The following is a 13,253-nucleotide window of genomic DNA, read 5'->3' on the forward strand; positions in this document are numbered from 1 at the left end:
TCGTATATCTTAAAGGTTTTATTTTATACTCCAGGGGGAATTTAGCACCAAAAAATTAAAAATTCTGCGCTGAATATTTTAAAATTCTGCATATTTTATTTGTCAAAGTAACAATATAATCATGCGAGTTTCAATTATTTTGATAATTTATTTCAGAATACCTGTCAGCAAGTATGTCTGTAACAATACATACAACAAAAAAGATCCAGGAAATGTGTTTTTGACAAATAGGCATATTAATAAAGAATTTTGGATAATAATTCATTTAAAGTACAATACATAAACATATTTCTGCCCCCCTCAGAAGCAGTGCAAAGGCTTTGGGGAGTCAGGGATAACAGACAACTTGAGGGAGAGGGAAGTAATTGCTGGGAAGGAGTGTGGGAATGAACTTGGAGGGTTATTGGGTGTGGGTGAGAGAAGTATGGAACTAGTTTTTATTTGTGAGGGAGGGATTGTTAAGGAGCTTCCCCCATGCAGACCCTGGCTGACCCCTAGACTCTCTGTCAGGCACATGCCCCTGTCCCCATGTGTCCCTGCACCCCCTTCCCCTGTCCTCATTTGGCCCTGCATCTCCACTCCCATTCAGCCCCCCCACCCCAGTCTGTCCCCCACTAGCCTTTCTGAACCCCAGTCTGTGATCCCCCCCCAGCAGCCCAGTGTGCCCCACGCTGTCCATCCCCTCATGTCCTGTGCCTCCTGACCTGGCCCCTCGGGCAGGGCACTGTGAGGAATACAGCCTCTTCTCTTCCCTGTCTGCAGTTGGTGCTGCTCCTGCCTGGGAGCAGCTACTCTGTATTCTAGTGCCACAGCAGACCCTGGTGGGCAAAAAGCATAACTGCAGCATCTTTCCAGCAGAATGTATTTTCTGCAGAGAAAAAAAAATTCTATGCAGCACATGAATTCTGCAGATGTATGGCACATGGATTCTGCGCTTATGCAGTGGCTCAGAATTCCTCCAGGAGTCAAAATTTAAAATATTAAAAGAAAATGAAGGATCTGTGTATGTTGTTTCTTTTTAGTTGGTTTAATTTAGTTGGTTCTTTGGATCTAACAGGGTCTTCAAATTCCTGCAACAAATTGTGATGTAAACTTTTTTTGGTATATTTACCGCTTAAAAAGATTCATTAAAAATGTAGTGTTGGACAACACAGGGGTATGTCTACACTACAGTGTAAGCCTAGCGTTTGAATTCAGGCTCAAGCCTAATTCCCTTCTGTCCACACACAAATCGTGCTGAACCAGGGTCCCAGGACCCCACAAGAGTGGAGAGTTTCAGCCTGAGTCAAGTCAAGTCAGGATCCATGATTCGTGGCTTACTGCTTTTCAGGTAGACACCGCCCCACTGGACTCATGCTCTGGGAATCCTCCAAAAGTATCCCACACTCCCACGGGCTGACTTGACTGTCAAAGAAAGTTTGGTGGGCAGGCAAGTTTTCCCATGCTGCATCATGAAGAAAGGGCTAGAGTGGCCACATTTTGGAAGGGCTCTAGAAAGTCTGGGATGGGTGGTTGGACTTGGATCTGCATAATGCCATGTAAATGCTGGAGCCCTAGGTTGGGATCTAGGGTTCAACAGTTCCTGGCTGGGGGTTGCAAATTATTGTAGATGCTCAAGCCCAAGGTTAACAAAGCCAGAGTCTGCTATTTCGAGTTCTAACAACACTGGACTTACGTTGCAGTGAAGACATGCCCACAGTGGTTAAAACCTGCAGGGCCCTGTCCGTGCTACAGCTCTCCACTGTGGCTGCCAGTGCTGGAGTTGCGCCAGTGTTGAACTGCAAGTCCTACGCTTGGCAGTTTTGATAAATCCATTAAGTGTGAGATAACTCATGAGGAAATATGCAATCGTTCTGAATTTAATTTGATTTTATTAAATTGTTACATTTCTTAAAAAAAAATAAAATGTAAATTGCCCTCTCCCGTTTTGATCAGATGTATTGTTGACAGCTTACCGCAAGATAAATGCACCAGGATACAGTAGGAGTTAAAATCTTAACAAAACCTCTCATTGTTCCATAACCTTTTTTAACTTTTTTCCCTTCCCCTGACAGGAAATGACCTAGAGGCCTTACAAATACATTTGTGCATTCTTGCTGCAGACTCTACAATTGAAGGCAAACTCAATCTGGAAGCACCACTTATTAATGTTACATTGGAAACAACTACCTCATCATACAGAAGAAAAAGAGAAGGCTTGCAATAATAAACACTCTAGTTTTTAATAACTTGCAAAGTCTTCAGAAAACAAAACAATTTTTTTTTTTCAGTATTAAGAAGAGACACTACAAACAAACTGATTTGACAGACTGGATCTGTCAAGACATGGAAGCTATTTGATCTGCTGACATAAGGACTTTGTTTTTCAAGGAAAGAGTCTCTGCACTGCTTTTACAATCGCTGTTGATCAGTGGTTTAGTTCCACTTTTCTTGGTATTACTAGTTGGAAAGCTCCATTAAGGTATTACTCCTAAAAGATGATTTACGTTTTATGAATTTTAACATCAGGTGTCAACAAGTGCTGGCAAGGAAATTATAGGAGTTAGTTTCTTCCCTTCATAGTGCATCTTATGTACAGAGTGGGAATACTAAATGAGAGAAATTTTTTTGTTTTGTTTTGAGATACTTCAGCTTGCTTTTTGAGTTCACTTTGTAATTGCAGCAGGGCTGCACTGAAAATACTAAGTCAGCAAATCTGCGTTTTTCACTGCTGATACAGATTATACAGACGCCTGCCCTTTTGAAATGCCTTTTATGAAACATATGTACACAGTCCTCCACTGTTACTATACATAACTACATTTCTGAGGAAGGAATTTGACAACAGATTGCTAATCCAAGGAATTTTTGAACAACTACTTACTTATGTATTGCTGTAGTGCACAGGAAAGTAAAATGGACTATAAGCGGCGCTTTTTGCTTGGCGGGTCCAAGCAAAAAGTGCAGCAACACCAGCAGTATCAAATGCCTGAGCTAGGCAGGACCCTGAGCGCACCGTTGGCATCTACTACCCCGGCTTCCCCTTTGGTCTCCTCAGCTGCTGCAGGCAGCTGCAACCACCCTGTGTCCCATACTACTCCGATTGCAGACATCCAGCAGGGAATCTCCAAATATCTGGATGCACTCAATGTGTTTTGCCGTGCGAGCACTTTCCTTACAGACCTTTTCAGCAGTGTATTTAGGAACTCTCACTATTCAAAGGCAGCTATGCAACTGAAAGACGTGCAGGAACATGTCATGGAAGCAGCGAGTCGGCTCACGGCAGCAATAAAACCAGAAATAGCAAAAATGCTGATGGAGCTGAGTGCTGGAGCTGCAAACTTCAAAGATCAAAAGGAATTCAGCCTACAGGACATTGAGGTAAGTTACCATAGATAATGATATTTTGCATGTGAAGTTTCTTGACCCCTTCTTTATTGCACTTATCATTGTAAGACCAGCCCCACCACCACTGTACCAAAGGTGTACCGCCTTCTGCTTTTTACCTTTCCTGACAATGCTTTCCAAAATAAAAAGGAGGACATTTATAAACATTTTTATTTTCAAAATTTAAAAGGAGGAAAACATGGTAAAGAGATTTGTAGTGCATAATTTTGTGATACATTAAATTGCATATTGAATATTTTTTCCTGTGCCAGCTAATCATTTAAAAAAAGAATTGCATTACATGTGTAAGATGTTTATCAACTAGAAAAAGTAAACTTTGTCTCTTCAGTTACACTAATTTTGAGCTGTATGAGAACCATGTTGAAGTCATTTTGTTAAGAAAATATACTACTGTATGCTTTATTTCCCCAGTATTATTGTTCTGTCAGGAGTAACAAATTGTGCTTTATTCATGGAGAAACTGTTCACATGAATGACTTTTTAGTGTGTTTGTGTGTGAATGATCATTCAGTTACTGAGATGTTTTTAAGAGACATCAATGACATATAGATATGTTTATTTATTATTTAGTTTTGAATAATAAAGATCCCTATACAAGTCTCTTGGCTTCCTAATATGTAATCAGTAATACAACAAAAATCCCAGCAGCCTATAAAATAATTCAAACAGGAACTCAGCCAGCCAGCCACCTAGAAAAAAAATGCTTCTGCTCACTTCATCTCTTTGGGAAGCATACCCATAATCTCCAAAAACAGCATGAAAAAAGTAAAAATATTTTTAAAAATAGGCTACAGATCGGAATTCTATTGTTAAATGGAGAAAATCATTTGTGATTTAAGAAAATATTTAACTATACAGGGTGACTTAACTTAAAGCATTGTGTATTTTTAAACCAACCATCAGTAAAATGAATCCTATAAAGGAAAAAAGTGTGAACTAGTATTTCTAATGACATACTGTCTCAAAGAGAAGCAGTACCGTATAAGTTACATTGTATTTTATTTACTGCTTCTTATTGATGTGGACTGTTGGTAAGAGTGTGAAAAGGGATTATTTTTCATAGTTACTTGACTTAAATTATAATATATATACATTAGTCTGTAGTAACTGTAATCTGAACTAATTTAAGACAAAATTCTGGGCATTGGTATATTTAAAAATAAGTATTTAAACTTTGTAGTCTTTGTGAGAGCTGTCTGTATGTGCTCTGTAGTGTTCTCAGTGGTGGCAGATGACAGAACAAGAAGCAATGGTCTCAAGTTGCAGTGGGGGAGGTCTAGGTTGGATATTAGGAAAAACTATTTCACTAGGATGGTGATGAAGCACTGGAATGGGTTACCTGGGGAGGTGGTGAAATCTCTGTCCTTAGAGGTTTTTAAGGCCTGGCTTGACAAAGACGTGACTGGGATGCTTTGAGCAGGGGTCGGACTAGATAACCTCCTGAGGTCTCTTCCAACCCTAATCTTCTATGATTCTATATTATTGTTAGCATTTATGAGCTGCCTATTGTAGTATTTGGATTCACCAGCTTTGGCTAGAAAGAAAAATTAGTGCTTGTATGATGTTTGTATTACAAAACATGTACATCATGTTGGTACAAATTCTATACAAAAAGTTATGGTAAATTTGGGTGCACCACAACCAAAAGTCAGAATTGTTAGTTACAATGGAATGCTCAACTGTAACTCTCTGTTTGCATTGTAACACAGTTTTAAATGACATGATTGCACAGAATTTTAAAAAATGTAATAAACAAGTGCCTCTCTAATCTTAGGATACAAATTTTAAATTTTATTTTATGCTTGTACTAATTTCATTATAGTCATTGTCTAGGACAGCAGTTCTCAAAATGTGGGTCATGACCCTGTTTTAATGTGGTCGCCAGAGCTGGTGCTAGACTCGCTGGAGCTCCAGACTGAAGCCGAAGCCCAAGCAAGTCCAGGGCCGGCATTAGACTTGCGGAGGCTCAGGCTGCGGCTTCAGGGCTGAAGTCCTCGGGCTGTGGCTTCTGCCATGTTGCGTGTGTGTGTGGTCGTGTAGTAATTTTTGTTGTCAGAGGGGTGTCGTGGTGCAATGAAGTTTGAGAACTTTTTTAATAACTCAAGACGTCAAATAATTTTGTTAGCTACATTGTACTATACACTACCTTTTCAAATAGCCTTCTAGGTACGCTTTAGGAGATAAAGCAGTTAACAGTAAAGCTAATTGATCTGAGAAATTTGGCTTATAATATTCCAGCAAACTTCCACTGTTACTATGGTTTGTATACTTTATTGTCTGTGGTGTACCAGTCTAAGATTGGTTTACTATACACTTGTCATATAAATGACTTTCACGGACTGATTTTCTTGCCACACACAGTAGAACACACAGTAGAACTACTGCACATGTCTGTCTAGTGTTTTTCACAATCTTATTTTCTTTTGTACTTACTCTTTGAGGAATAGTATTGTGATCATGTAATTAAACACTACCTCAATGCGTATGCAAAATAGGGCAAGTTTTCTAAAAGAAAAAATAAAGGAGCTTCACTCTCCCAGACTTACAAGCTGTGTTGTCCTGTCACCTGGGGAGAATCCCTTTTTTGTGAGCCTCAGTCTCTGCAATGCTTCTGACTTGTACTAATGCAGGACTCCCTCTTGCTCACCTTGCACAGGGCCCATCAACTCTTAGCTCCTTGCATCTTACAAGGTCTTCAGAGGTTTGGCTTGGGCTCCATGTCACCTGCATTAAACTATTAGGTAGCTAAATTATCACTCAGACCCTAGGCAGTGCTGCCTTCATTAACTGCACTAGTCACAAATTTAGTGAGAAGATGTGCAGAATACACTATTTTCAAATGTTCATAACTCAGTCAAATCAAACCAATTTTTACTGGAACACTCATATACCATAAGCCAAACTGAACTAGAGCTAACCTTCATACCAGATTTAAACTTTCTATACAGACTCCTTTAAACATTTAAAGTTGTCTTATTTTTAAAATTGCAAGAATTTTTGCTTAATGCGACAAGTTTTTCACTCTATTTTCGCTCAATATGGGTTGAGTTGGTTTTGCTAAAACTTTTTTTTTTAATTACCCCTTCAGGCATAGAGAGAACATGGAAAATTCTAGTGTGGAAAGGTAAAAGTTTCTTGAAAATATGTGTAGGATTTGAAACCCCACTCTGTTGTTCATCCAAGGGGAGTAGAAAAACTGGATGGGTGAGTCCAGCAGAGGATTCACTAGCTCAGTTTTTAGAGGGAAAGGAGGAAGAAAGGAGCAGAGCATGACAGGCACCATTTCCTTCAAGGGTGGGAGAGCAGTGCACAGTGTTTGAGGATACTGCTTTTCCTGGATATAAGGGAGTCGCAAACAGCAGAACAGTCCACCCATGTGGAAGAGCGTTTGGATGCAGAGGGCCTACTGCATGTCCAGGGGGGTGGCAGCCCCAGAAGAATCCTCCTGCAAAGAGATCCCCAAATTATCACATATGGGGGACTATGGGGAAAAATAATTTAGAGGGTAACCCAGAATTTATTAACATGGCGTGTGAGTTGATTTTATTTGACGGAGAAGGAAGGAGGATGTTGTGTTTTGAAGGGGAATGAAGATGAGGCAATGTAAGTGGAATAGTCATGGCTTTGGTGGGAGGGATGCAGCCTTGGTGTATTTTTATCTGGGCTCGTATGCTTTGACCTCAGGATAGCAGGTGTTGAGGACACTTTTCAAGTCCTGATTAACATCAGCTGATTTGGGTTAGAATGAAAACAAATGTAGCTATAATTATAGCAATCATTGCCAATCCCACTGTAATAAATTTATTTCTGGCAGAATGCGAATTGCTTAGTCATAATGAGTTTAATGTATAAAAGGGGGTAACTTCTCCTGGTCCAGTTATTGGTGAGACACTGTGAGCATGCACATTTTGTGTCTAGCTTCTTTACTTTCATAACTGCAAATGCTGAATCTCCCCGCTCCTCCTTCAAAAGAATCAAACCAAAATTCTTAAGAGTCTTGCGCCTTTGGTGGTAAGAAACAGATTGTATTGAAAGAGGAAGGAAATCAAGGGAAATTACTGTATATATTTATGCTTCTTAAGTTCCCACTTCTCTTCCCTTAAGCCCTAGTAGTATGGAACAGTGGACTGAAATTGGATTTCTGTTGATTGTCAGAATAAAAATAAAATACATATTAAAAGCTAGATTTTTATAGTGATAAATGTTTGAACATTCCTCCATCTACTGAGAGGTCTATGCACAAACGAGTATAATACAATGGGGAGAGGGGAATAAAGAATAAACTAATGTGAAACAATTCAAACCACTCTGAAATATGCAGTGTAAATCTTGTCTTAACTATGGGTGGAGCTAATAAATTGAGTTACTATCTCTTGTGATGGCAGCCATATGTTCATCTTGGTCATAAACAAGAAGAAAACAGGAGTTGGGGTGCCAAATAATTAGATCTAAAATTGAGCTGCAATGTAAAACTAGTGGGAATTATTTTCTGCTTCTGTACATTAAAAGTACTTAAGATTTGTGTTCAATCAAAGGGTTCATAGAATAAAAGGATGGCTGAATAAAAATTCTGTTCTTCAGCATGTATTAGCTTTAAAATTAAAGGGTGGGTTTTTTCTCCTAACAAATAAAGTGCAGTTTCAGTCTTTTTGGCCACCTGTTGCATGGCTTGCAGATTTAGCTCCTAACTTCATCCAAATGAGACTCTGTTAGCAGGAAAAAGATGCTGGCCCACTGTACTAAATGCTCTGTGGTGCTTGACATTACTTGGCATTCTTCTGTTGCATGAGTCCCTGTTATCTCATAGTCTACCAATTTTTAAAGTATCTTGTGCATGCTGAGAGGTTTGAAAAAGCACTTTTGTTATAAAAGTAATTCATTCTTCCTAACACTGACTTAATAAAAAAGTTAATTGCAAGAACAATTAATATTTTTAATAGCAGTAAATATTGTGCTAACATTGTCTGGCTGTATTTCTACTTCTGTGGGTATTTGACCTTTAACATGAATGAATGCTGTCATGTTGCCCTTCTCTCCTAATACTGTAAACACTAACATGGCTTAAACTGGAATCTAATAAATCTTATTGTATATCTAAAGGAAGGAAAGGTAACTTTTTGTTCTGGAAAAGCAGACTCTTTTGCTACAGATGTCTACTTGGGATGTTGTAAGATCACTTTTTAAATTGCATGGAAGGTACTGTGCACTGTAAAAATGAGGAACATATTGTCACCTTGTATAATGGCATGTGGAAGAGGGTGTTATATAATCTTTGTCCTCCAGTTTGAGCAATATCTGATTATTACCTTAATTATATTAGCTATTCCCATCTGGCCCCTCAAATTGGCAAAGAGCCTATACACAGTCTGATCATCCCCAAAGCCATTATCAAATGTGCTGAAGAAGGGAGAATAAATACTGTAAAGAAATAAAAGTAGTTGGAAGCCAGATCTTAAACTTCAGTGAATTAACTTTTTTTTTTTTTTAAGTGAAAATTGTCATCATATTAAAGGGGAACATGGAATTCAGGAGGAACTTATAACCTTGCTGCAGACATTGGTGTTAAGGCTTCTATGACACATTCTGCTAAAATTGCAAATTAGTGATTAATTGTAGCTACCACCAGCTCATTCACCTTGTACAGAATCCACTCTCTATAAAATTCCATGGTCTGGAAATCTGCACAGAATCACTTGTTAACAATGAAATTTATGTAATGCTTTTCAGTGCACATAGTTTAGTATAGAGTTGTGAAATGTACAACTGTGTGACCCCATAAAGATAACACTTCAGGAGAGGGTGAGGTCAGAGTGGTAAAATGTAAGCCTGCATACTGACCTTTTGCATTGCATTGAATAGGTAAAATGTATTGTGGCTCCACACAAACCAAAACCATCTATTTTTAATTGCAGGAAATTGCTTGATTTCCACAACAGCTTTTTTAGTCACTACCATCAACTTTAAGAATATTACCATTCTTGCAGTGCCTAGTAGTCAAGGTAGTACTCAGTACTTAAATATTTTGCCATTCTTTATTTGTAAAGATCCAACACCATGCTAGTATGCTCTCTGAGCGGCTTTGGTTTAGGAACTCCAGATTTCCAGTGGCATAAAGCATTTGATTTCTAATCTTATCAGTTCATAAAATATCAGAATTTAAAACTATCTCTAGTCCCCCATTCTAACAGTGCTGCTTTACATTTCTCCAAGACCAAAGATGGTAAGTCCTGTATCTTGCACAAATTTTGTTTTTAGCACTTGCACTGTTCTGTTTTTCCCACTAGTGTGACTGGAGTGTCTTGGCATTGTCTAACTTTGTCAAATGTCAGTCAAAAGGGTTGATTAGGATAACTTGGGTCGTTTCAGTTATGCTGTGTTCCCATATAATCCAGACCCTTGGATTATACCACTCACTAGCAGGTGCAATAAGGAAATAGTACTAAGATATAGCCTATATATAAATATTGGTGCAACCTCAGTGTCATTCCTTTTTTGTAGGCTAATAGTCTAATACAGTCTTCTTTAGTAGTATTGATGAGAGGGGGTTTTTTATGAGAAAAAATATTAATTTTTGCTAGTTACTGGATGAGAACCTTTCCACTTTAACCAAGAACCAAGTTCTTGGTCTCTGGCTTTTATCTTGGCTCAATTTTCAGTCTCTCTTGAATGAATAAATAAATGTATGAGTTTCTGGGCAGCTAGTTCAGCTCAGTGAATTCACAAAACATGTTTTTTGCCTTCCTCGGGGATGACACTGTTTTGATCTCACATCAGGTGACCACAGATGTCAGCTTCTAACATTAGGATAAAACCAAGCCATGTCAGTAAAAGTTCTGGGATTTCAGAGCAGATATTTAACTAAATATTACGATTCTGATCTACTCTTGGACATTTAGGGAAAAAAATAATTTATTAGATTCTTTCTCTTAATTGGAGTAACTAGAACCCACTTTGTGAATGCAGATATAATTTTCCTTTCTCACTGCTCTTTTGTTGTTGTTGTGAACGTTATGAAATAAGGCCACAGATATTTTTGAGCTATCTCTAGTTTTCCAAATCAGTAGTTCTTCTGTTTGAAGCATCCAGGCATGAAGACAGATGCAGCTGTAAAGCAGATATTATTTCTGTGAGCTTCAGACAAAACAAATGGAATGTGATTCAGTCAGCGTAAGTCACTACCAAAATTTGTGTGATTTACCACTAAGTTACTTGTGTAATAGCTGATAGAGAAATATTAATGACTGTATGCCTGAAATACAGACAACAAAATCTAATTTTTTGCATGGAAACTGCTGTGGTACCTCTGAATATTTACCCAGGTCCTTATCTACTGGTCACTTCTTGTTTCTTTTGTAATGACTGAACCTAACCTTTAGTTGTTACCTTTTGAACAATTATTATGAAAGATAACTGGGTCAGCAAATAGTGTATTAGCTCCAGTGTAGACAAATATCAAGATAACAACAATGTAGAATGTAAGTGGATGTAAAATGGAAATGCTTAAATAGGGTAGAAACCATGCAGGAATTCAAAGGAAACTTTCCTTGGATTGTTTTCTAAACAAAAATGGTGGTCTCGTCTATTCTGCTTTGCTGTTGTTGCTACCTATTATATCTTAAATTCACTAAACTAAGTTTTGACTTATATGGTTAAATTGGAGGTAACTTCATTATTTGAGAAGTATGTGGAAAAAAACAAGTCACTGGGAAAACACTCTTGTCTCTTGATAGTTTTTTCTTCTGTTCCATACTCTGAAAGAAAGAGTAGCCACTAGCTGACACTAAGTTTTTGAGATTTTTTTTTTTTTAAACAAAATGTTCATGTTAGAGAGAAATTTCAGTTCTTAACAAAAATATTGCTGGATTACTGGGTGGAATAAGATTAATGTTCCCTTTTGGAAGAAATTATACAATTTATACAATTATTCTACCATCACTACTTTCTCTAAGGGTATGTCTATACTTACGCGCTGGTTCGGCGGCAGGCAGTCGAACTTCTGGGTTCGATTTATCACGTCTTGTCTGGACGCGATAAATCGAACCCGGAAGTGCTCGCCGTCGACTCCGGTAATCCTGCTCGGCGAGAGGAGTACGCGGAGTCAACGGGGGAGCCTGCCTGCCGCATCTGGACCGTGGTAAGTTCGAACTAAGGTACATCGACGTCAGCTACGTTATTCACGTAGCTGAAGTTGCGTACCTTAGTTCGAATTGGGGGGTTAGTGTAGACCAGGCCTTAGTCTTTTGTAGATTGAGAAGTGCTAGATTTGAAATTGCAGCCCTCAGTAAAGCTGATCATGTGTAATAAGCTCACACAGTAAATCTTTCTGCTGTAGGGTTATGTCTAATATTGGATAACCATTCCCAAGCAACTTGGTTCTATAGAATCCTATTCTAAAAGCATGGATTTCAATAACATAAATTTCTTTGCTTCTTAAAACAGTGTTAAACTAGCTTGCATTACTCAACTGACCAGGACTAGCTGTTTTGTGTTGATAATTTAAAATTACATTTAAAGTGACATTCTCCTTATTTTATATAGATAGAGCTTCATGTTTGAACTTTCATAAGATGACTGTATATCTGAATTCTTGGAGGTAGTCTTTAAAAAAAAAAAAAAAAAAAAAAAAACGAAAAACAGTGAAAGGTTAATGTAATTATTTTGCATAGTACTTTTCCAGATAAGTCGTGTATTAGTTGGAGTTTAAATGCCAAAGACTTCAAGCCTAGGTGTATCTTATTGTTGTAATCCAGTCGAGAGTTGACAAATCGGGACTGTGCGATATATAGTTGTTTGTCCCGCGTCCCGATATTTTGGCTCGGGGCTGGAGGAGTACACCAGTGAGCGCTTACCTGGGGTCCCGGCGGTGCTTATTTGGGGTTGCTCACAGGAAATGGTGGGCAGCAGTTCCCTACGGCCCCTAGGCACAGGGGTAGACGGGGATGTGTCTCTCTGCATGCTGCACCTACCACAAGCGCTGCCTCCATCGCAGCCAATGGGAGCTGTGGGCACGGACAGGGCGCAGATTCCTCCTGGCTGCCCCTGGGGCGCTGCGTGCTACTCATGCCCCCAAGTGAGTCCTGCCCCACAGCTTCTGGCAGGCGGAGCATGTGGAGTGGAGACCCCATTGGCCGCTGCTGCCCCTAGGAGCCAGAGGAACCTGCCAGGTACTTCCCATTGGGTGGGAACCATCCCCCCAGTAAGTGGCAGGGCTGGGGCCCTGTGCCCGCGGCTTGCGGTGGGGCTGCGGGCGGGAGCTGAGGCTCTGTGCTTGTGATGGGGGCTGGGGCCATGCACCCTCAACCTGTAGCTTGCAGCAAGGCTGGAGCAGGGGCCGTGCACTCCCAACCCACGGCGGGGCTGCGCCTACAGCTGGGGGTCCCCGACCCGTGGCTTCCTTCAGGTTGTGTATTCCTCTTTCTCCATGGCTCCAATGGGGTTGGGGCTGTGATCCTGTGGCTGCCCCTCCCCATGTGTCCCGATATTTTATTCTTGTAATCTGGTCACCCTATGACAAAGACCTGCTTAACTGAGGCCAAGTCATCATCTGCCAGGATAGGATGGAGTCTCCTAGCCAACCAGAGATGGTCGTAGAAAGCATTACTGGCAGATATGCTATTTGAGAGCTTAATGTCAGTGAAAAAACAACAAGGAGTCTGGTGGCACCTTAAAGACTAACAGATTTATTTGGGCATAAGCTTTCGTAGGTAAAAACCTCACTTCTTCAGATGCATAGAGTGAAAGTTATAGATGCAGGCATTATATACTGACACATGGAGAGCAGGGAGTTACTTCACAAGTGGAGAACCAGTGTTGACAGGGCCAATTCAATCAGGGTGGATGTAGTCCATTATTGGGAGTGGACTACA

The 13,253-nt window shown here is 39.7% G+C and overlaps 1 protein-coding gene across 4 annotated transcripts in view; it reads left to right on the forward strand.

The window, feature by feature from the left end:
* GARRE1 (granule associated Rac and RHOG effector 1) overlaps nt 1–13,253 on the forward strand; it is a 97,775-nt gene that overhangs the window by 44,261 nt on the left and 40,261 nt on the right. For 3 of the 4 annotated variants that reach the window (XM_034788077.1, XM_034788080.1, XM_034788079.1), the window contains one exon: nt 2,055–3,360. The exons of the other annotated variant lie outside the window; for it this stretch is intronic. In XM_034788077.1, coding sequence (XP_034643968.1) covers nt 2,866–3,360 — 495 coding nt within the window. In that variant the 5' untranslated portion in view covers nt 2,055–2,865. The remainder of the gene's footprint in view (nt 1–2,054; nt 3,361–13,253) is intronic. 4 annotated transcript variants of the gene reach the window in all.

Source organism: Trachemys scripta, chromosome 13 (assembly GCF_013100865.1).
Source record: "Trachemys scripta elegans isolate TJP31775 chromosome 13, CAS_Tse_1.0, whole genome shotgun sequence".
In the NCBI taxonomy this organism is placed as follows: domain Eukaryota; kingdom Metazoa; phylum Chordata; order Testudines; family Emydidae; genus Trachemys; species Trachemys scripta.